Consider the following 21,272-nt stretch of genomic DNA (forward strand, 5'->3'; position numbering starts at 1 on the left):
ACTTTTATAGCCCAAATACTGGGTGAGGTCCACCTTCTCCTTGATGATTCTGTTACAATGGCCTTCTAATTGGTCCCTGTTTAAAGGATCTTTTCTCTCCCGACAGAGTAATTGTCCTAAACTGTAGCAAACCACAGACCTTCCCCTTTCACTCCCTGCTTAGTAAGTTCAATGGCTTTGCCCTTAGCATCAAATAGAACCTTCTCTGTTTGGCTTTTAAGATTGTTTACATCCAGGGACCAGCCTTGCTTTCCAGCCTCATCACACACCACATCCTTTTCTGTGCCCTGAAATCTAGTCAGACTGGCTTTCTCGTCCCATTTCCCATCTCCGTGCCTTTGCATGTCTGCAGTGTATCCCTTTCCCTCCTCCAAAATTCAGCCCCAGCACTACCTCTTGAAGAAACCTTTCCTCCTCTCTACCCAATTGAAAGCAAAAGACTGAATGAATCAGAGCAAGTAAGTGACAATCCCAGAACTTTAAACTAATGAAATAGTTACCTATTCCTGGAAGAATAAAAGTTGCTAACGTGGCCTGGAGTGATGTGACTAAAATTCCATAGGCTGTCTGACCAATAGCCAGTGATCCTGAAAGGATGTGTCCTTTGTAGCCTCATCTTCACATTTTCACATGTTCTTTTTTGACTTACTTGCTGTCACATTCATGGCTCTGTCCACTCTTGTGGCTTGGTAGCTGAGACATCATAATTATTATTATTATTCCCATTTTAAAGATGGGGAAGCTTAAATGCCCATAGTCACCCTTTTGAAGAAGCAGATGGTGCTAAATAGGACCCAAGCGCTCCTGCCTCCAAGTCCCAGACTCTATCCCTCATACCTTTCTGCTCTCTGTCAGTTACACTCTTTCTACCCTGGGAGAGAAGATGAACTTTTTTGTAGCCAAGAATGGGCCAAGGATTGTTTAGGAAAGCTAGATCAGAGGCCAAATCCTGAGGGCAATGATGGTTCTTGTTTTTTGTTTGTTTATAGGAAGCAAATTATTAGCAGTTTAAATAGTTTTCCCAATGGAAACAGTTAACTGTGTGATAATGACTTTAGATGTAACACAATTGTTAGAGTGCTGATCTTGCTTCAGACTCTGGCTGGGTGATTTGGCAAGTTATTGCGCCTCTATCTGCCTCAGTTTCCTTATCTGTAAAATAAAGTTAAGAATAGTGCCTGCCTTGGGACAGCTAGGTGGCGCAGTAGATAGAGCACTAGCCCTGAATTCAGGAGGACCCGAGTTCAAATCTGGCCTCAGACACTTAACACTTCCTACTTATGTGACCTTAGGCAAGTCACTTTACCCTCCCCTATCCCCCCAAAAAAAGAATAGGGCCTGCCTCCTAAATGAAGATCAAGTTAGAAGAGAGCAAAAGAGCTCTGCATGTGGTAGAGTATCGGATAAATGTATGCTAAATCAACAACCCAGGTGCTGGTACTTATGGGAATTGAAGCCAGAAGCTGTCTCGGAAGCTTTTTGATAGGCTTGGATCAAAAATTATTTGTACAGAATTGAGGATCCTGTAAATGGCTGAGGGCCGGAGGAAATGGAAGGAAAGACACATGATGGCTTTGAGATTGTAGGAGCACAGATGTAAAGCTAGAGCAGTTGTAGGAAGGATTGGGTACAGCCCTCCTCATTTTATAGCCCACCCAGAGCTAAATGGGGCAGAATTTGCACTCGAGTCTTTTGGGCTCCTGACTAGAGAGGCAACATGTAGGCCAGTAGACAGAAACCATGCTTACCTTAGGCACGTATGAGTTTTGTGACCCTGGGCAAGTCACTTAACCTGTATTTGCCCTAATCACTTGGAGAGGGAAATGGGAAGCTACTCCAGGATCTTTGTTAGGAAAATCCCTGAACATCATTGGTATGCTCTGTGGTCCATGGGATCTTGAAGAGTCATGAACCATGATTTCCTGATTCCAAGATCAGAGTCCTCCAGGAGTGTGGTGCTGAGTAGCTGTCTAATCAATCTGCAGTGACATCACAGCCCCTATGAAAAGATCCCACTTAGAATGGTCTTTTGGTGTCCTCTAGGAAGTTTACCTTTTACTTAGAGCCCCATGAAGGAAGCAGAGCTGAAATGCATAAAAGAAAACAAAGAGCTGCTCAATGACGTTAATTTTCCTGGTTTACATTTGGAGAAAGGAACAGCTCATCTTGGGTTAGATGCGGGCCTGCATGGGATCTATTCCCCATATAGCCTTATGGCACATTTCCAGCAAAACCTGGGCATTGAGCCTCTGGTGCTCTGGTCAGGACTGACACCTAGTGGCCAGCACTCAATTGATGTTCTATGTTTGAAGAAACCAAAATCAAAACTTGGTTTTGGGTTGGTTTGAAATTGTGAACTACTTGGAACCTTTATCTATTAGACTTGAGGATAAGGAGAAGAGTTGAGGAATAGACATGAGATTGTATTGTGAGGTGTAAAATGGATAGTTTTGATTATGTTAAGAAGGGTTTGTACAAATAAAATCAGTGGAACCAAGCTTAGAAGGAAAGTAGAAAATTGAGGAAATTTTGCAAACAGTATCTCAAAAATCAAATATCTCAAGTATATGGAAAATTTTGTCAAACTGTAAGAGTAGAAGTCATTCCCTAATTGATAAATGGCTAAAACATAAGACTAGGCAGTTTTTCAGTGAAGAAATTAAAGTTATATATAATCACGGGGGAAAATGTTCTAAATTATTTTTGATCAGAGAAATGCAAATTAAAACATCTTGAAATGTTACCTCATACCTATCAGATTGCCTGAAATGATAGAAGAGTAAATTTAAGTGTCCTCTAAACTAACATGACCTTAACATTCCCACTCAAACATTCGTCCTTTTTAAAAAGCTAGAGCTACAACCTGCCATCTTGGGGGGGGGGAGGAAGGAGGGGAAAAATTAGAACAAAAGGTTTGGCAGTTGTCAATGTTGTAAAATTACCCATGCATATATCTGGCAAATAAAAACTATTAAAAAAAACTAAATTAAATAAAATTTAAGGAAAAAAAAAGCTAGACCTAACTGTGCTTTCTAACAAGCATTCTCATAACAAGCCTTAAAAGGCTTCTTGTTATATACTCAACACTTAGCATAGCATCCATGTGTCTAGTAGGGGCTTAATGGGGTCTGCTTATCCATCTTCACACTGCCATTGGAGAGGCACATGGAAGCGCAGATCTTTAAGATGCTTTAAATTTCAATGGCCCTGGAGCCATCTTTGCAGGCACTGGTAACCAAAAGAGCCACATGTGACTATTTTAAGCCTCCTAGAAGCTCATACAATTTAATGTTTTAATACAAAGCTGAAGAGCTGCAGATTTCACATGAAGGAACTAAGTGGGGCCCCAGACTAGAATTGCTTTGAAGTATAGGTTTTAATGCACTGGCATATTTAATAGGGGACCTAGGAGATCAGGAAATAAAGCATGTAGGGGCTGGGTCATCCTTTACCTGCCCCTGAGCTGCATTAAAAGGCTTCCTTCAGCTTTTTCTTGGGCTGCTTTCCCCAACCTGCATGGGAATTGTGGTCTCCTCCCATAGGAAGGACTCTCCGGGAGAAATGCTCTGGTTTGCCATTCATGGAGAAGGCTATCTAAGGCCCCTTTCTCTTCCAGAAGCAAGGCGAAGGGAAGGCCGAGGGTAGAATAGAGAGGAGTGAAGCACCTCAGAGCTGGAAAGGCAAGAAGCTTCGAGGAGGTCTGTGTGCCAGTGAACAGGGCCTCCCCTCTCTATAAAGAGCTGCCCCAGGCTAGCCTGACCCCTTGATGGGATCATCTCAGAAAGGACCTCCTGGACCATTGAGTCCAGTTGTGCCTAAAAAAGGGTCACTGATGCATGATCCACTGGCCTCTGCTTACCGACCTGGAGGGAAGAAAATGCCACACCTTGTTGGACAGCCTCTCCGCTCTGGGATGGCTTCAGTTTTAGATCCCTCTTTGGCAGCTTCATCTGTTGCTATTGCTTCTGCCCTCAGGGCTGAGCACAAAGTTCCATGGGACAGCCCTTCCAACACTGGAGGGGGGGGGGAGGGTTCTTTCGTTGGCTCTGAGCCATTTCTTTTCTAGGTCAAACCTGCCTAGTTCTCCATTTGGTGCATGTGACCTGATTGGTCCCAAACTCCTTACCCTCCTATTAGACATTCTAGGTTATCACTATCCTCCCTAAAATGTGGTTATGAGAACTCAGCCTAGTCTGACTCCCCAGGTGGTCTGGCCAGAGCAGGATACAGATGAGCTGCCTCTTCTCGAGCCTCAGATATGCTGCCTTGTAAGGCAGTGTGAGAGGGCATTAGCTTTTCAGGGGGGAGGGGGGTTTGTCATACCATTGATTCACATGGAGCCAGATCGTTTTTAGACCGGCCACAGCCTCCCTTTCTTGAAATGATGAATTTGCTATTTGGAACCCAAGCATAAGGCTATCCTTTTTATCCCCATTAGATGTCAGTTTATTAGATTTAGCTCAAGGTTCCAGTCTATCCAGATCTTTTGGGGCCTTGACTCTCTTAGCTGATGTGTTAGCAGCCATCCCTCCAAGTTATGTGTCATCTGTAAATTTTTTAAATGGACCTCTGGGCCATCATCCTAGGCATTGCTTAAAATGGCCTGAGGCTGACTCCTAGGACTCTGCCCTGGAGAGACCTTCTTTGTGCCAGTTGACATTAGATCAATCAGTAAACATGAAGCACTTACTGTATGCCTGGAGCTGGGAATACAAATAAGAGGCAAAAGAAAGTCTTGGCCCTCAAGGAGCTTATAATCTTACAGTGCATACAAGTGTAGACAAAACCAGCTATATACAGGATAAATAGGCACTAACAGAATGAGGGCACTGGAATGAAAAGGACTTGGAAAAGGATTGCTGTGGAAAATGGAATTTAGGTTGGGACTTAAAGGAAGCCGGGGATGCCAGTGGGCAGAGTGGAGAAGGGAGATAGTTCCAGATTTGAGATAGAGCCAGAGAAAATGCCTGGAACCAGAGGAGCCTTATTTGTGGAATGGTCGGGATGCCAGTGTCACTAGGTGGAAAAGTATGTGTTAGGGAATAAGGTATAAGAAGTCTAGAAAGGTAGGAGTCAGGTTATAAAGAGCACGGGGATAGAAAGCCACTAGGGGGTTGGAAAGTCGATTTATGGCTGACCGGAAGGTAGATTGGAGTGGGGAGAGACTTGAGCAAGGGATGGCAGAAATCAATGTGGACAGTGATGAGGGTCTGCATCTGAGTAATGGCAGTGTCAGGTGGATAGAGCACCAGCCCTGAAGTCAGGAGGACCTGAGTTCAAGTTTGGCCTCAGACACTTAACACTTTTTCTGGCTGTGTGACCCTGGGCAAGTCACTTAACCCCAATTGCCTCAGCAAAAAAAAAAGAAAAAATCTATAACCTTGTCAAAAAAGGAAATGACATCAGTTTGGTATGATCACGTGAAGCCATGCCATTTGCTCTTTGGGATCACTGCTTCCTTTTCTAGATGTTAACCGTCCATCTGTTTTATAATATGAATTTTTTCAGGACTGAAATCAAGCTCTCTAGTTTTTTAATGCTATTTACTTTCTTCTTGCATTTAGAAATCAGGTTGACATTTGTCCTTCTCCAGCCCTAAAGAGTCTTCTCCCACTCCTTCAAAGATCATTGTCGATCCACTATTGTGGAAGTAGGATGAGACAGTCTAAATGATGGGGTTGGCTCTTAAATGACCTCCGAGACCCCTTCCTCTCTGAATCTACAATCTTGTGACCCAGGCACTGAAATTGAGAGGGAGGGTTCCTCCCCAATTGCTAGCCACAGACAGAGTAGCTGCTGGCATCAGATATCAAGACAGCCAGACCCCCAAGGGCTTATTCTAGTTCCCAAATCATTTTTCTAACGAGGACAGGGCCTCCTGCTGCTTGACCCTCATGTCATCTGTTCTTCAGACTATTTTCTCAGCCTGTTCTAGCCTGGGGATTATTGAAAACAATTGGTTCACTTGTCAATCCATTTTGGTTGGGCCTTGGGAACGGGCCTCAATTTTTAGAGCCGAGTATTGTTCAGGCTTTTTTTTTTTTTTTAAGGACTATGCTTTTAATCTTTCACACCTCAGTCATATCCTAATGTACTTCTCCCCCACCTTGGCTCCTCTGTAACAAAAAAAAAAAAAAAAAAAAAAATCAATAAGCAAAACTGAGTTTGGATATGATCGTGGCACACAGTGTATGTTATGTTGAGTTGGTTTTGGTTTGAAGGGCCGTGTGTGTGTGTGTGTGTGTGATTGTTTAATGGGTTTCCTCTTCCCACAATGATGAACCTTCCAGCTCCAGGAGCCCAGAGCTCACATGTGCATAACTTTCTCTAGTTCTGGTACTTTTGGAAACCCAGGGCCCTTAAAGTACGTATTTCCTGCAAGCCCCACCCCCGAGGAACGAAGCAGCCTAGCCACAGACAGCACCCTGATCAGGAGAGAGAAGAGAGGGCCTCTATTGACTTGGGGGAGGGCTGTGGATCAGGGAGTGTCCCTGGGGAGGCAGGCCTGGCATTGCTGAGAAGGGCAGCGGGCATGTGTTTGGCACCCTTTTCCATATCCCTTTCCAGTCCTTGGCATCTACTGCAGGACATAGCTGCTAAATCCAGCTGGCCAAAGCTGGTAGTAAGGAGAAAGAGAGGACCTGATGATGTCTCCAAGCTGTCAGTAATGAGATTCCCAGGCATCCCAGGCCAGCTGTCAAGCTCCTAACAAAGCCCGGCCTCTGGGGGAGAAAAGGTGGTTTGAGTTTCCCCGTGGGGCCCAGCTCCACAGCTCTGCCTCTAGGTGTGTCTCTCAGCTTCACCCCTGGACTTTGTCCCTTGATCCACAGGAATCTGTGGAGTTGGACTGAGGGGAATGAACCGTGAGGGAGCTCCCGGGAAGAGTCCGGAGGAGATGTACATTCAGCAGAAAGTTCGGGTCTTGCTCATGCTGAGGAAGATGGGATCAAATGTAAGTCAAGCTAAGGGCCCTGGGCCAGGGCAGAAAACACTGTCACCCTGGATTAGGGGAGGGAGGTGCCCAGTGGGGGAGCCAAACCAAGCTACATTCCTGTGGGGGATGCCCCTTGTGGGGGGCAGTGGGGGGGAGGCTCTTGAATATCAGGAGCTCTAGACAGGACCTGAGAGGAGCTGTGCACCTTGGTTTTTGGGTGACAGAGGAGATCCTGTGCTTTTGCGGGCCTTCACCCAGTCACCTGTCTCTCTCTTCCCCTTGCAGCTGACAGCCAGTGAAGAAGAATTCCTGCGGACGTATGCAGGGGTAGTGAGCAGCCAGCTGAGCCAGCTCCCATCACACTCCATCGACCAGGGTAAGTTGGGGCAGAGATGCAGGGAGCAAGATGGTGCTGCAGAGACTGCAGTATCTCTGCAGGCTCCTCTAAAGACCTTTCTTGTGATAATGAAGGGCGCTTTGGAAAATGACAATTGGGAATGAAAGGGGAGACATTTGGACATTTGTGTGAGACCACAGTGATTGTCAAGGAGACGCAAGAGAGAGGAGGACAGGAATCCAGCCTGCCTCTGCCTCCAGCCCACCAAACATGGAACCCTGTACCTTAGCAGTGGGTGATTTTCATTTGTGTTTCTGTTTCAAACATCAATAAGTCAATTAGAGCCTACAACTCCTGTTGTTCAGTCAACCAACAAACATTTATTTCTTTTTCTTAGTATCTTATATTATTCAGCATCCTTAGACTTAAAATTTTTTTTTAAATAATAGCTTTTGATTTTCAACATATGTGCAAAGATAGTTTCCAGCATTCACACTTGCTAAACCTTATGTTCCATTTTTTTCCTTCCCTTTCCCCCACCCCCTCCCCTAGACAGCAAGCAATCCAATATATGTTAAACACGTGCAATTCTACACATATTTCCACAATTATTGTGTTGTACAAGAAAAAAATCAGATCATAAAGGGAAAAAATGAGAAAAATAAAAAAGCAAGGATATAATAACAAAAAAGGTAAAAATACCAAACTTTGATCCATACTCAGTTCCCATAATCCTCTCTCTGGGGTTAGATGACCTCCATCACAAGTCCATTGGAATTGACCTGAATCACCTAATTGTTGAAAAGACCCATGTTCAACGGACATTTATTAAGCTCCAACTCTGTGCCAAGATCTGTGGCTTTGAGGCAGGAAGTAAGAAAACAAAACCCTGAACAGTCCTTACCCTAAAGGGCATGCTTACACTTTGTGTTGTGTCTGGTCCCCACTTCTCCCCGTCCCTCCCTCCCTGGACTGAGAACAAGCATCAACTGGCCTGTCAGCACTTAGCAGAGAGCCTCAGCCCATGAGGAGACATGCACGTAGACGAATGTTCCCTTTCCCAGGTGAGAGCCGGATGTAGCACCAGGTAGTTCCCGAGCCCTCCCCCAACCTTTTAGGACGCTCGGTGCAGCTACTGCTGCAGCCCTGTTTACCTGAGGACACTTTGGACTTTGTCTCCATGGCCAAGGCCCTCAAGTCTGGTGTTTGACCACACAATGTCCTGTGGAGCTGGGGACAAAGTGGTCTTTCTATCCTGACCTGGGGGACTGCTTTCAGAGGGCTTGAAGGAGCAGCCTCTTTAACGCTGAGGCTGACAGACTTCAAGTTCCTGCACGTCTTCATGGTTTGGGGGAGCCGGGGCTCAGCTTTGCAAGCAAATAAAGTGCTGACAGGGTCTGATTCTCTCCTGTCCTCTTCACTCCCTCCTCAGGGCCTGCCCTCCCTGTACGTAGTTTGCCCGCAGCCCATTGATTTGGCCAACCTCCAGATTCTCTCCTCTTTGGAGGGCTTAGTGGAATTAATAAAGTATAGAAAGATTTTCAGGCTTTTGTTCTGGCCAAAGATGGTTCTTCTGCCTCATGGGCAAGTACCGAGAGGGTTCCCAGGATCCTGAGCCAGGACTGCTGATTCCTGTATTAGTTTATCTGTGTCATCTGAGCTCTCGGTGGGCAGGGCTGGTAAACGCCGGGGGCTTGAGTGACACAACTTCTCTGCAAGTCTGACCTAGATCCATAACCAAGTAGGAGTCTCCTGTTTCAGGACTCTTTGCCTCTTTTATGGACTGGTGGACAAATATTGAAGTTGGGGTGTGACAAGATCCATATGGCCCAGCTTAGCAGAAATCCTCCCCCTCTCCTAGTGGAATTGGCTTGGGCAGCTGCCTGTTGTGCTTACCCCAACCCCCTGAATATGGAGGCTGTGCAGACTAGCCTGGGCAGCCTGGTGCATGCTGCTGGAGGCTGGGGAGAGAGAGCATGGTCAACGGGCCAGCTGGGTCTGGGGACAGCTGAGGGATCACTCTTCGGAGTTCTTTCGTGCCCTCTGGAGGGCTCATCTGGTATGTGCTCCCCAGGGCATCAGTGGCCAGGCACTTCAGCTCAGAATGGGCAGCAGGGCACTTTCCAAGGGGTTGAGCCATCCTGGGGGAAAACTGGGGTCCTGCCCAGGCTCTTGTTACTTGTTGCTGTAGCCTATTCATTGCCTCGTTCCCTGTCACGGGCAGGCATTTGGATGTGCCAGGCCATGCCTGTAGGCCAAGCCTTAGGGAGAGCTCCCTCACCTTCCCTGCCAGCCCACCCATTTCCCTGCAGAATGTGCTAGGAGCTCTGGGTGAGCCTGTGTCTGAGCCAGGAAAAAGCCAGAGCTCTGGTTCCCCAGGCTGGGCAAATGGCGGGGACAGAGGGGAGAAGGGGTTGCAGTGTCCCTTAACAGCCGCCACTTTTCTGCCAGAATAGGGAGAAGGGAGCCCCGGGAGCCTCTGCATGTGTGCACTTGGGCTCACAGGCTGCCAGCCTTGCCTCGCCTTGGGCGGACATGAGGAACCCAGTCAGCAAGCCGGCTGAGAGCCCCGGGCCGTGGTCATCTAGAGCTGGCTCCATCCAGGTGGCCCCCAAAGTGTGTGATGGTGGCGGACAAGCCAGAGCCTGGGGGCTCGGGCGCAGGAGGTGGGGGGCAGGTCCTGCCAAGCAGCTGAGCTCACAGCTCGGGATCCTTCACGCCGGCAGCTGAAAATCACACAGGCCCCCCATTGTTCCATGCTCTGGAGTAAGAAAGGAGACCGGCTGCCCTTTCTGGACCGGCTCTGGGGCCATGGCTGGGGGGAGGCCCTCCCCTCTGCCCCCTACCCTTGGTTATATTTTAAAAGGACTTTGGGGCTTCCCTCAGAGGGCAGGGGTACCTGGTACCTGCCCCATTAGCACAGTACTGGAGCTTGGCTGGTGGAGGGGGCAGGGAGGAGAGTCATATGGATTGGGCAGAGAAGTGGGAGCTTGCTGTCCACTAGGTGGCAGGCTGCCTCAGCCAGTGGCGCCACCCGCCCTACCACCTCCCTGTCCCTCCTGCATGCCCCTCCCGTGACTGTTCTTTCCTAACTCTGCTCTCCAACCAGTCCCATTCCTCCGGTTCCCTTGGGGGCGGGGGGGGCTTGGGTCCCCTGCCAGAGGTTGGAGTGGAGAGGCTCCGCTGCTGCTCTCCACCCATCTCTTAGACTGGAGGCTCATGGACAGGCTGCCATGGGGCTCTTGTCAAGCATGCGTCTGTGGGGAAAGCTGGAAGCCTGAGAGGGAGAAGGGGGACGGGCTCAGGCAGTCACAGCAGCAGCTGCCAGCTCCTGTGGGGGAGCTTGCTAGAGCAGGGAGGAGGTTTGGTTGCCCCAGAACTGACCGGAGTCATGTTGCCTTTGGCCGGCAGGCTGGGATAGAGTGGCTGAGCAGGACACTTGGGTTGCTTCCCAGAAGGCCCAAAGCCAGGGGCCAGAGAGCCGCTCTGTTTGTTGTGGGGCAGGGCGGCTCCTTTGTGTGGCCAGACCTGCTTTGGAAAACTCCTCTGGGCTCACCTTTCTGTAGACTTTGCTACAAAGGTTAAAGCTGCCTTTACTTACACTGCTATACACGGCAGATGATGTTTGCTGCTTTTCCTCCCCGTCAGACTGGGAATTCCTTGAGGATGGGGCCTGCTTTTTACCTTTATGTCCTGGGTACAGTGCCCACAGTAGGACCTCACTAAATGCTGATAGGTTGACAAGGCCCCTTGGAGGGGAGTTGCCTTCTGGCTTCCTTTTGCCTCGGTAAGTTCTCTTTACTTAAGGCAGTCGAGGTCACTCGTGGAAGTCAGCGGCTGTAAATTGTAGGCCTCTCAGCCAAACCTGAGACCTCACTGTGCCTTCCCTCACACGGGCAGCAGACGGCACGGGCTCTGTTTGAGCCAAGGCGGAAGGGCCTTCCTCATAGCCCAGACTGGTCCCTCTTGTCCCCACCTGGGATGTGCCTAACAGACACCCCTGCCTTACCTCTGATAACAGGCCCTTCTCAGCCCTCCTTCAAAATCAGAACCGTGGGCACAGGGAAATTGCAGCTCCCCACCCCGTCCTTGAGTGTTTCTAGGACTGATTTGTGAAGCCTCCAGCTCTGGACTTGTTTGCTCTCAAATGGTTTCCAGGGGCTGTGTTGTCTTCCTTCATAGAAAGCTGAGGGAGTCTACTGGGTTTGGGGGCAGCGGGAGGAAAGGGAGGTGGCAGTCTCCAGGTTTGAAATAGCTGTGGCTCTCATTCAGGTAGCCACCCTGGGGCCAGTGCTGCTTCCCTGAGTGCTTTCCAACATGCAGAGCCCGGATATATTGCCTCCCCTCTGAGGCTGACCACATGGGACTGGGGGCTGGGCGGGAGAAGGAGGGAGCTCAGGTCTCCTCGCATAAACAGGAAGGTGATTCCCAAGAAAAATATCTCAGAGGTTTGAATTTCTGCCTGGGCAAATCAGTGAGGACAGGCCCGGTGAGGATTGCAGGGGCTCTGGGAAAGGAAATTAATCTTCTCTGTCTTTAATCAACACTTACCCAAGAATTACCTGTAACCCAATAATAAAAATTGTGCAACCTAATGTACTTGCACATACATGTGTGTGCATTCACACACACACACACACACACACACACACACACACACCACACACACACACACACACACACACACACACAGACTTTAGCTGAGCTAAGCTTGGTTTAAAGTACCCACACAAGCAGACTTTTGAGGGAAAAACAGTCTAAAGAAAGGGCAAAGAATGTTCTGTAGAGAAGGCAAAGTGGTTCCAGGTCAGTGTTCTGGCCCTGAGACTGGCTTCATGGAATGGGCAAGAGCCTTAGACCTTCTTAGTTTTGGTCTCTTGTCTAGGTCTGAGGATCAGCAGCTGAAAGACCTTGGGAGACCCACTTGACAATGGCTCCCATTTCAGTTTATCAAGCTCTTTCCCCACCAGAGTCCTTTTAAAAGCCAGGGAGGGCAAGGATCCTCCTTGTGTAGATGAGGAAACTGAGGTCTCCGAGACATCAAATGGCTTCTTTGGAGTCTCACAGCTAGCAAGCCAGAGCCAGAACTCCAGCTCCTCCCAGCCCGTCCTTCCTGAAATTGCTTAGGGAAGAAAGCCATTCCCAGTCCATGTGACTGAGAACAAAGCATTAGGCAGATTCATTCCAAGACTAGGATGGTTGACAGCAGAGCCCAGGAGCTCGGACTGCCTGGGAGTCAGCCTGCAGCTCTGCATTGCAGGGACACTTAGCCCGAGCGGAGAGAGATGGAGATTTTAACCTGGGTCACAAGGGGAGGGATTTGTCCTGTAGTCAGGAGAGACAGATGAGTTCCTACGTGAAGGAACGGGGCTGCTTAGCCTGGAGAAGCAGGGCTTCTAGGAAGCATGATTGTCATTGCCAAGCCCGCTAGTTGAAGGGCTGTCACACAGAATAGAAGCTGCACGTGCTTTGCTGGCCCCGGAGGGCAGAGCTAGGAGAAGTAGGTGGAAGGTGCCAGGGGTCACATTGAGATCTGGTGTAAGGAAAGACTTCCCGTCATTACAGGACTCAGGCTCTGCTCAGGGTCTGGCCATGGTGGTGGGCTTGGAAGCGAGTTCCTCATGCTCACCTCTGGTGCTTCCTCTTGCCTGCTTCTCCCTTGCCCGAGGAAAGAAAGAGGCTGTGTTGGTTGTGTTCTGCACATGTGGGACAGAAAGAATTAATCTGCTGTGAGGACAGTGGATTTGTGCACTCGGGAAAGGCCTGCTTGGCTGGGCTGTGAGGCCCTGGATCCTCAGAGGCGGGAGAGCCTGGCCCCTTATCTGATAGTTGAGGAAGCAGGGCTCCAGGCTAAGTGGAGGCCAGAAGGAGCTGTCACAATAGATGGATAGCAGCAAGTCTTTTGTTGTTTTATTTTTAATTCTTTTACATCCAGCTCCAAGCATAGTACCTGGCACACATAGGTGTTTAATAATTGCTTGTTGATGGATGGATGAGCTCCAGAGGCGGGCCATGTCACCATCCCTTTATTTGTGGATATTGTAGTTTACACTTTTAGAAGCCTTTCTCTATTTGTTTCCATCTGTGATTTTCATAGTATTCTTATGAATGGAGTACAGCAGGAAGAGCATTGGATTCAGTCAAAGGGTCTGGGTTCAAGTCCTAGCTCTGCCTCTTTGTGCCCTTGAACAATAGGTGAAGAGTACGCACAAGCATTTATTAAGCACCTGCTGTGTGCCAGGCATTGTGCTAAGTGCTTTGCAGTTCATATTCACTCACCCAGCTGGGAGGTAGGTGCTGTGATTATCCCCATTTTGCATTTGCAGCCACTGAGGCAGAAGTTGGTGTGTTCAGGGTCCCACAGTCAGAGAGTTTCTCGGGCCGGATTGGGGTCATTGAACAAGTCCTTGTGTTCATCTCCAAAGGGAGGGGTGGGGGACGGGGGGCTGCCCTTGGAGATCCCTGCCTCTAAGCTGCTGGACCAGGCCATGGAGCTCAGGCCAGAACCTGTCTTCTCGGCGCACTGACCGCTTGGGCCACTGCGGCTTCCGCTTGTGCTTTGGCCTCTAGAGTTTGAGTCATTTCCTCTGGATAAGATGATGATGGCTGGTCCAGCTGGCTATGGCTGCCACCCTCCATACCCTCTGGAGCCTGCTGGATGCCATGGCTCCTCATCCCATCCTTCTCCAAGTGTTCCAGGGGACTCAGTGTCCTTGGTGGGTAGTTGTCAGCACCTTGGAGCCTGGTACTGCCCTTGGCTGCTGCTGAGACCTTGGTGGCTTTGTAGCTGCTGTTCCCATGGCAACAGAAGTCTGGTTCTGTCTCCAGGAGAGACTGGGTCTCTGGAGAGCTTTTGAGGGCAATTGAGCTGAGGCACGTGGCTGAGCAGAGGGAGGAGACCATCCAAAGGGCTGCCTAGGCAGGGGGCTGGGGTTGGGCTGGGTGGTCTGTGTCCCAGGCCCACTGGCCCTCTGGAGCACTGCGGTGCCCTGCGTCTTTCCCGGCCGCCCTGGCCCCCGGGTGGCTGTAGCAATATGCCTGCTTTGTTGGGAGCCGGGCAGTCCTGGCTGTTGGCGCCGTTCTTGCCTGGGCTTGGCTGCGGAGACGAGCTTGTTAGGCAGATATTCGGCACGACGGCTTCCCCAAAGGTTTCTTGCTGGATTTTGCTGATTCTCTGGGCCCCAGAGAGCTGAGGGGCGCCCGCTTTACCTCCTGGTTGGGGAATTTGGGAGGCCCTTGGACTTGATGCTAAGATTTCATCTTTGAAAAGGCTTTCTCGGATTTTGGCTTGTTTAGAAAGAGAAATTGTGGGTTTTTGAAGTCTGTGAAGGGCTTAACATGAAACGATTGTCCTGGGAGAGAAAGCTCCAAAGAACTCGAGTTCTATCAGTTCAGGGAGGTAATTATTGACAAGAACAGTTACTTTTCACAGACCCCTCAGGTGCCTGTTTTTAGGCCACTAGGTGGCGCTGTAGTGCACAACCTTCTGGGCCTGGGATCAAATTCTGCCTCAGATGCCTCTTTGTGACCTTGAATAAGTCCCTTTACTTGTGTCTGCCCCAGTTTCCTCATCTATAAAATGGGGATAATACTAGCACCGACTGCCTAGGGTTGTTGTGAAGATTAAAGAAGATATTTATAAAACAGGTTGCAAAACTCCAAGCACTACGTAAATGCTAGCTAATATTATTTCTTGGGAGCTGCAAAAGTGTGTAGTAGTTATTAAAAATCGGAAAAGAACAAACAACTAACGTCCTTCCTCTTTGGGCTTCTAAGATCACATATAGAGCTGGTAATTTGGGGCTGGGCTGTCCGATGACTGGGCCCCCAGACCAGGGAGGGGAGGCCTCCCAGTGTCACAGATGGGCCAGCCTACTTCTATCGGGGCTCACCTTCTGACTCACCCAGGTTCTCCAGCCAGACCTGTACAGCCTCATTGATAGGGCCTGCGCAGGGCAACAGTGAGTTTGGGAACTGTCGATGGGGTCTCACCTTTCTACCGCTTCCCCACTGGCATATCAACAAAGTCACAGTTCATCTGGTCGTGGCATTTGGTCCAGAGGCACTTTTGTTTTTCCTGGTCAAATTCTAGAATGTACCTCTTTTACAGATGTGGACACTAATGCAGAGGAAGCATCTGAGGCCATATTTGAACTCGGGTCTTCCTGATTCCAGTTTCAGCACAGGACAGTCCTGCTAGCCCCTGCCCCGGTCAGATTGTCTAGAGCATTGGATTCCGTTTTTAGAACCACATTTTAGCAAAGATACAGAGCAGCTTGATTCTCTCCAGAAAAGGGCAACTGGGTGGTGAACCATGTCCCAGTCCTACCATAGACAGATCTGCGGCAGGACCTGGGATGGCGATCCTGGAGACAGGAGACTGGGCCAACCCTGGGAGCTGCCTCCCACTATGAGCACATCTATCATGAGCACGAGGGACCAGCTGAGTTCTGCTCGGCCCAAGAGAGTGAGAGGAGGAAGGGCCCGAGATTTCTAGGGTTGTGTTTTAGGCTGGACCTGGGAGAAGTTGTCTTGACCTTAGAGCTGTCCCCACGAGGAAGGTTCTGTCTTGGGAGGGGCAGGCCAAGGCCAGGTATATTATAGCAGAGATTCATGTTCGACTAATTTTGGCCACTCGGCTTCCTTCCCACTCAGGGCTTCTGAGATTCTTCCTGTTCTTTGTGTGTGTGAGTATTGAGCTGCATAATTACTCACGAAGCAAGCTGGGCTAAATCTCTTCATCTTGCTCCACGTAGGTTTTCCCTCCTGTAAAAGGAAGGGATTGAACTAGATAAGAGTCCCTAAAATGCTTTCCTGCTCCCAGCCCTATGAGTCAGGCTAAAAATCACACATTCTCCGAGTTGGGAAGGACTTTTGAGATCCTCTAGCCCAAGCCGTTGGGTGATGGAGGCTGGATGTCTTTGGGATAGAGTTATTGTACGCACCCATACCCAGGGATGGCCACTGCAGCATCCTAACAGATGAGCATTCAGCGTGGCCTGGAAGCCCTCTGAGAAAAGGAAGCACCGGCGGCAGCTGCTGCGACCACCTTCTATGACTGGATGGCTCTGACGCTCTCGCACGGTGGAGGCCGCATGCATGGAACAGGGGATAGCACCTACGCTGAGCTAAGAGACCAACCCTCCCAGGAGCAGGCTGGGAGGACAGGGCCAAAGGGTCTCTGCTAGGATTTTCCCGGGGCCACCTAGTGAGAGGCCTATAGAAGAGAAGGCTTTGTGTACAGTCGCACGCATTTGCATATTTCCCCAGCCTTTTGGGAGAATGTTAACATTTATTCTCACCCACATTATTGCCTGAAATCTTCAACAATATGTCACAGACAGCTGAGTAAGTGTTAAGAGTGGGGTGAAGGGGGGAGGTGTCAAAGGCTCAAGAATCATTTTCTAGGCCATAGTTTAGAGACTCTTAGACTTAATGTTTTTATGTGCTGGCCTTGCTAAATCTGCCTTTACTTTCTTGTTCTTCTGAGCTTTAATTAGTGGAAATGTAGGAAATGTCCACCTTGAGGATGTATTTTGTAGAAACAGGGTAATGACCCTATTGTCTGCCCCTGGCCCTGCTGGCGAGGAGCCAGCTTTCCTTTCTAAGCTCTGGAAGATTGATCATAGCTCACTTGACTGTAAATGCTGAGTATGGAAGAAGCAGGGCTGGGAGAGCATAGAGGCAACAAGACTAATAATCCCCAGTTCTGATTCAGAGAGAAATGGTGGATAGGAATCACGGATTAGTGAAGTGCCTAGGTCAGGAGAGGAGCTCTGGGCACTGAGGCAGTCATGTCTCTTATGTTGTAATCGTCTGGGACAAAAAGAAATGCTTGATCGTTGAAAGAAATTAATTAAAAAAAAAAAACAACCCTCCAACATTTTGATGCCTTCCGATCAGATTGAAACTAGCCCTGACTGTTCCTTAAGATGGAAATAGCATTAATAGGATCATAGGTTTAGAGCTGGAAGGGACTTTAGAGGTGAGTTAAGTTCAAACTAGCTCACCCTTTTACAGGTGAGGAAACTGAATCCAAGCCAGTAAGGTGACTGTCTCAGGTTACATAGCTAGTATGAATCTGAAGTGGAATTTGAACACTGGATTTCTAACTCTGCATCCGGCACTCTGCCCACCATATGTCCCTTACAATGGCATTAAGAACATCAAGGACACTTTGGCCAAGAGATCACAGAAGCCCAATTCTATTGTTGAATGATTTCAACTTCAAGAACCCAGGTCATGAAAGCAAGTAGAGGACCTGCGTTAGAGTGGAGACGTCTGACCCCTGAGCTTTCCAGCCACTGTGACAGGTCGGCAGGTGTAAGAACGACCATCCCTGAGAGACAAGGGCCCTCATTCTGTACCCACCATCCTAGGCGAGAGCTGCCTCCCAAGGCCTTTCTGGCCCCGGAGATGAATTATGCATGCTAGCTGTTCTCTGGACAAACAGGGGCATTCCTTTGAGCTGTTGTTTCCCAGCTCCTCTCTCCTCCCCGCCCCAAAGAATTAGACTTTAAAAGGCAGAGACAAAGGCAGACCTGGCAGCTCTCTTGCTGCCCCGAAGCACATTTTGCTCTTTCTCTCCTCCGAACCCCATTCATGGGAATTTATCATGGAGGACAGTCCTGAGCATGTCTCAGCATCCTGTGGTTACTCCCTCTGTCTCCATTCCTAGGGGTTTAGACTGACCTTTAGACAATGCGTCATGGCCCCGGTAGGTGCCTTTCTCAGTGGGTAGGACTGGATTGGGTAAGAATGACTTCAGATAGAATCAGGGGAGGCCCAGGGCAGGAAACAAGCTTCTTCCACACCCTTGAAATTCAGAGGAATAGAAATGGCAGATGGCAAAGGGAGGCCCTCTGAATATCACTAATAGTGCTGTATAGCCCCCTACCCGGTGTTACCAAATCAAAACAGAATCTGGGTGGTTGGGTTTGTTTTGTTTTGTTTTTAGAATCTGTTAAATTAGCAATAAAGAAGTTTGTGTCTGCTGGGACAGGATGACCTTTAAATCTCTTCCCGCCCTCCCAGAAGGGACCTGGGTCAGGTTGGTAGAAGTATTTACCCCCATCGTTTGACCTTTATGGGTCCTCTTTGGCCTCTGCTGTCAAACTGGGACCCCTGCCGCTCTCCTTTTCTGCAGACAGAGGGAAAGACCAGATGGTCTGGCTCCTTCTCCAGTTTTGAAATGTCTAATCTTGTGATTTGACCTTCCCCTCTGAGATAACCTCTCATCTATCTGTATTTAGAGCTAGGTTTTAGTGGTTTTCATATTGTCTTCCCATTGGAATGGGAGCTCCTTGAGGACAGAGACGACATTTTTTGCTTTTCTTTGTATCTCTGGAGTTTAGTACATGGTCTGAAACACACTAAGTGCTTAATAAATGTGTGTTGCCTAATTGCTTGGGGGCACTATGGCTGCACTCAGATTCTGGCCATTAAGAAGAAGAAAAAAAAAGGCAGAGAAAAGAATTCTGGCGGCCACTTCAGTCTGAAGGAGAAGTAAACCTTTACTAGTCTGGCTCTGCACCAGAGCCTGCCTCTGCAGTGCTTCCCAGAGAGGAATGCAGAGCAAGCAGGAGCAGTCACCCACCTGGCAGAGAGCTGAACGGGTTCGAACGGTCATGAAAAAGTTCGAGGTAGTCATTGGAGAAAAGCTGAGCCTGGAGAAATCCCCAGAGAAATAAGGTTCTGTTGCAAAGCTATTTTTAAAAAGGAAGCAAGCCCATGAGGAATAAGAAAAGGCATAGGATGGGCGTACTCTCTGGAGGACCCCTGGCCTGAGAGCGCCTTCTGGGAGCTGGGCCTCTCTGCGTCGGATGGAGAGCCTCTACTGGGACCTCCATGGATCCCTGGCCTGCTTGTCTGCAATTTGGTTGTGGCAGGGAGGAGGGGATGATGGAAAATTGGGCCTTACATGTGAGATTTCTATCTGTCTGTTCAGAAGTAACCATCCCTCACAGTATAGGATGAGCAGACCTGGCCTCTTTGCTTAGAACACATGCTCGAGAGAGCCAGTGAAGGCCCAGCACTGGGCCAGGTGAGAGGTCCTTTCAGGTGCCGACTTCCTGCCATCCTCCTGGAAGGGCCCTGTGAAGGACTGCAGGGAAAGGGGAGTCCCAAGGAGAGATGGGGGGGCAGCTGGGGGCAGGACCAGTGCCCCTGCTGCTGCTGCTGCTGCCTCTCTAACGCCCTGAGATTCATTAGTAAACATCTCCTCTCCCTCCAGCCCCCCTTCCTATCTAGTGGGATAGGAAGGAAGCAAATGGAAACAAATTCAGCATCTGTTAGGTCACCAGCCCAGCTCTCATGCAGAGTATGATGTAATCTTGGATTCTGCTGTTGCTAGGAAATTCTGCCTGCAGTGATATTGTGTGGTCCTCAGAACGAGCAGAGAACAGTATGTTCCTGGGATCCTAAGGGAAAGACTGCAGGGTTTCCTGAAAGAGAGGAGTTGTTGATGGCCCTTCTGAAGGAGTCCTAGTTTCAAAAAGTCAAACGGCCGTCTTCTCAGAAGCAAGTTCTCTGTAAGGCTCAGGATTATGCTAGAGCCTGCGCAGCCCCAGGAGGACTGTTTCCTTAAGCAGCACCTTGGGTTTTCTGATGTTGAATCAGGAACTGGCCATTATGATGATGTTAGACTCCCTTGAATGGAGGATTGGATTATGGGGTCCTTTTAGTGCTTCTCAAGCACAGGGCGGGGACCCTAATATGGTTTTCCAAAAACAGCTAGAAAGGGAGCTTGCTGCAGCCCATTGACTGGTTGAGATATTGCAAAAAAAGATTTAGAGGAAGGGGAATAAGCCATACTGGGGAGAGGCAGGACAGCACATTTGGGGTGGGGTGAGGCTCGCCTTCTTCTGCACCCACTCACATGCCAAGAGTCGATCTGCATAGCAGCCCACACCAGCCCACTGGGCAGTCCTTGGGTTGCCTTTCCTATCACGCCATTCCAATCCTCCCCCTCCTAGGAAAAATTCCTCCTTGAATGCTTGATAGAAATGAGCCAGAAAAGCCTGACTAGTGGTGTTTGAGTAGCAGCTGAGAGTTCCTCTGGAGAGGAGAGCCACAGCCAGGCTGCCAAGTGGCCAGGCCCTTGAGGGCAATTGGGGTCAGATTGCCTGGGACTCAGCCTGAGCTCAAAGGGGATTTCCCCCCCACCCCCAGTCCCTCCTTTTAGTAGGGGAGAAGAATCTCACTTCCTTTCCAGGTGTCTGGAGTTTGAACAAAATTCCTTTCTAGAGATTTGGGAATGAATGGGTGTGGAGGGACATTTTTGTTTGCTTTTGTCCTTTTTCCCTCCCCTCCTCTCCAATCTTCGCTTTGCTGGCCCATCATAGAAAACATGACAAAGGAAGTGATTTCATTAAGGCCTGGAACAGAATCCTAAAGTCGGAAAAAAAGATTTTGTACATATTGGAATACACAGGAGCCAGGCAGACTGGTGGCCAGAACTTAGTCCAGACCTTGCTCCTCTGAATAGTTGTGAGATCTGGGGAGAGGAGGCGCTCCCCAAACGTTTTCTCTTAGTCATTTTATTTGGAATGTTTTGTCGATATATTTTGTTTTGTTTCCTGATAACAGTCGCCCCTTCCCTCTTAAATTGTCCGGTAAGCAACTGTGCCTGACACAGTCTGTGTCCACACACACCTACCTACAGGTCACCGTCTGGAGAGGAAGCAAGTGCATTCCCACTTCAGTACTTGTATTTAGACAAGCATTACTGACTACCTATTGTGTGTCTGTGGGAAAAAATGATATAGCCCTTGCCTTCAGGGAACATCCATTCCATCCTCTTGGAGGAAACCATGTGCAGACAGAGCATTAGAGAGAGAATAGTAAGAGAGCCCTGGTAACTAAAGAGAAAAGTTTCATTTGACTGAGTTCTGTTGTCTTTTAGAATGCATTCAGAATGTCATTGTCTTCTGCTCTGCGTTAGTCCAGGAAACTTGCATACTCCCAATATACTCCCTAACTTCCTCCTATTTGTTGTGACTT

At 48.9% G+C, this 21,272-nt stretch overlaps 1 protein-coding gene across 2 annotated transcripts in view; it reads left to right on the top strand.

The window, feature by feature from the left end:
• Positions 1 to 21,272, top strand: part of CTNNBIP1 (catenin beta interacting protein 1) — a 62,592-nt gene that overhangs the window by 36,907 nt on the left and 4,413 nt on the right. For both annotated transcript variants that reach the window (XM_074306333.1, XM_074306331.1), the window contains exons 3-4: positions 6,831 to 6,952; positions 7,220 to 7,310. In XM_074306333.1, coding sequence (XP_074162434.1) covers positions 6,857 to 6,952; positions 7,220 to 7,310 — 187 coding nt within the window. In that variant the 5' untranslated portion in view covers positions 6,831 to 6,856. The remainder of the gene's footprint in view (positions 1 to 6,830; positions 6,953 to 7,219; positions 7,311 to 21,272) is intronic.

This window comes from Sminthopsis crassicaudata, chromosome 3, assembly GCF_048593235.1.
Source record: "Sminthopsis crassicaudata isolate SCR6 chromosome 3, ASM4859323v1, whole genome shotgun sequence".
Taxonomy (NCBI): domain Eukaryota; kingdom Metazoa; phylum Chordata; class Mammalia; order Dasyuromorphia; family Dasyuridae; genus Sminthopsis; species Sminthopsis crassicaudata.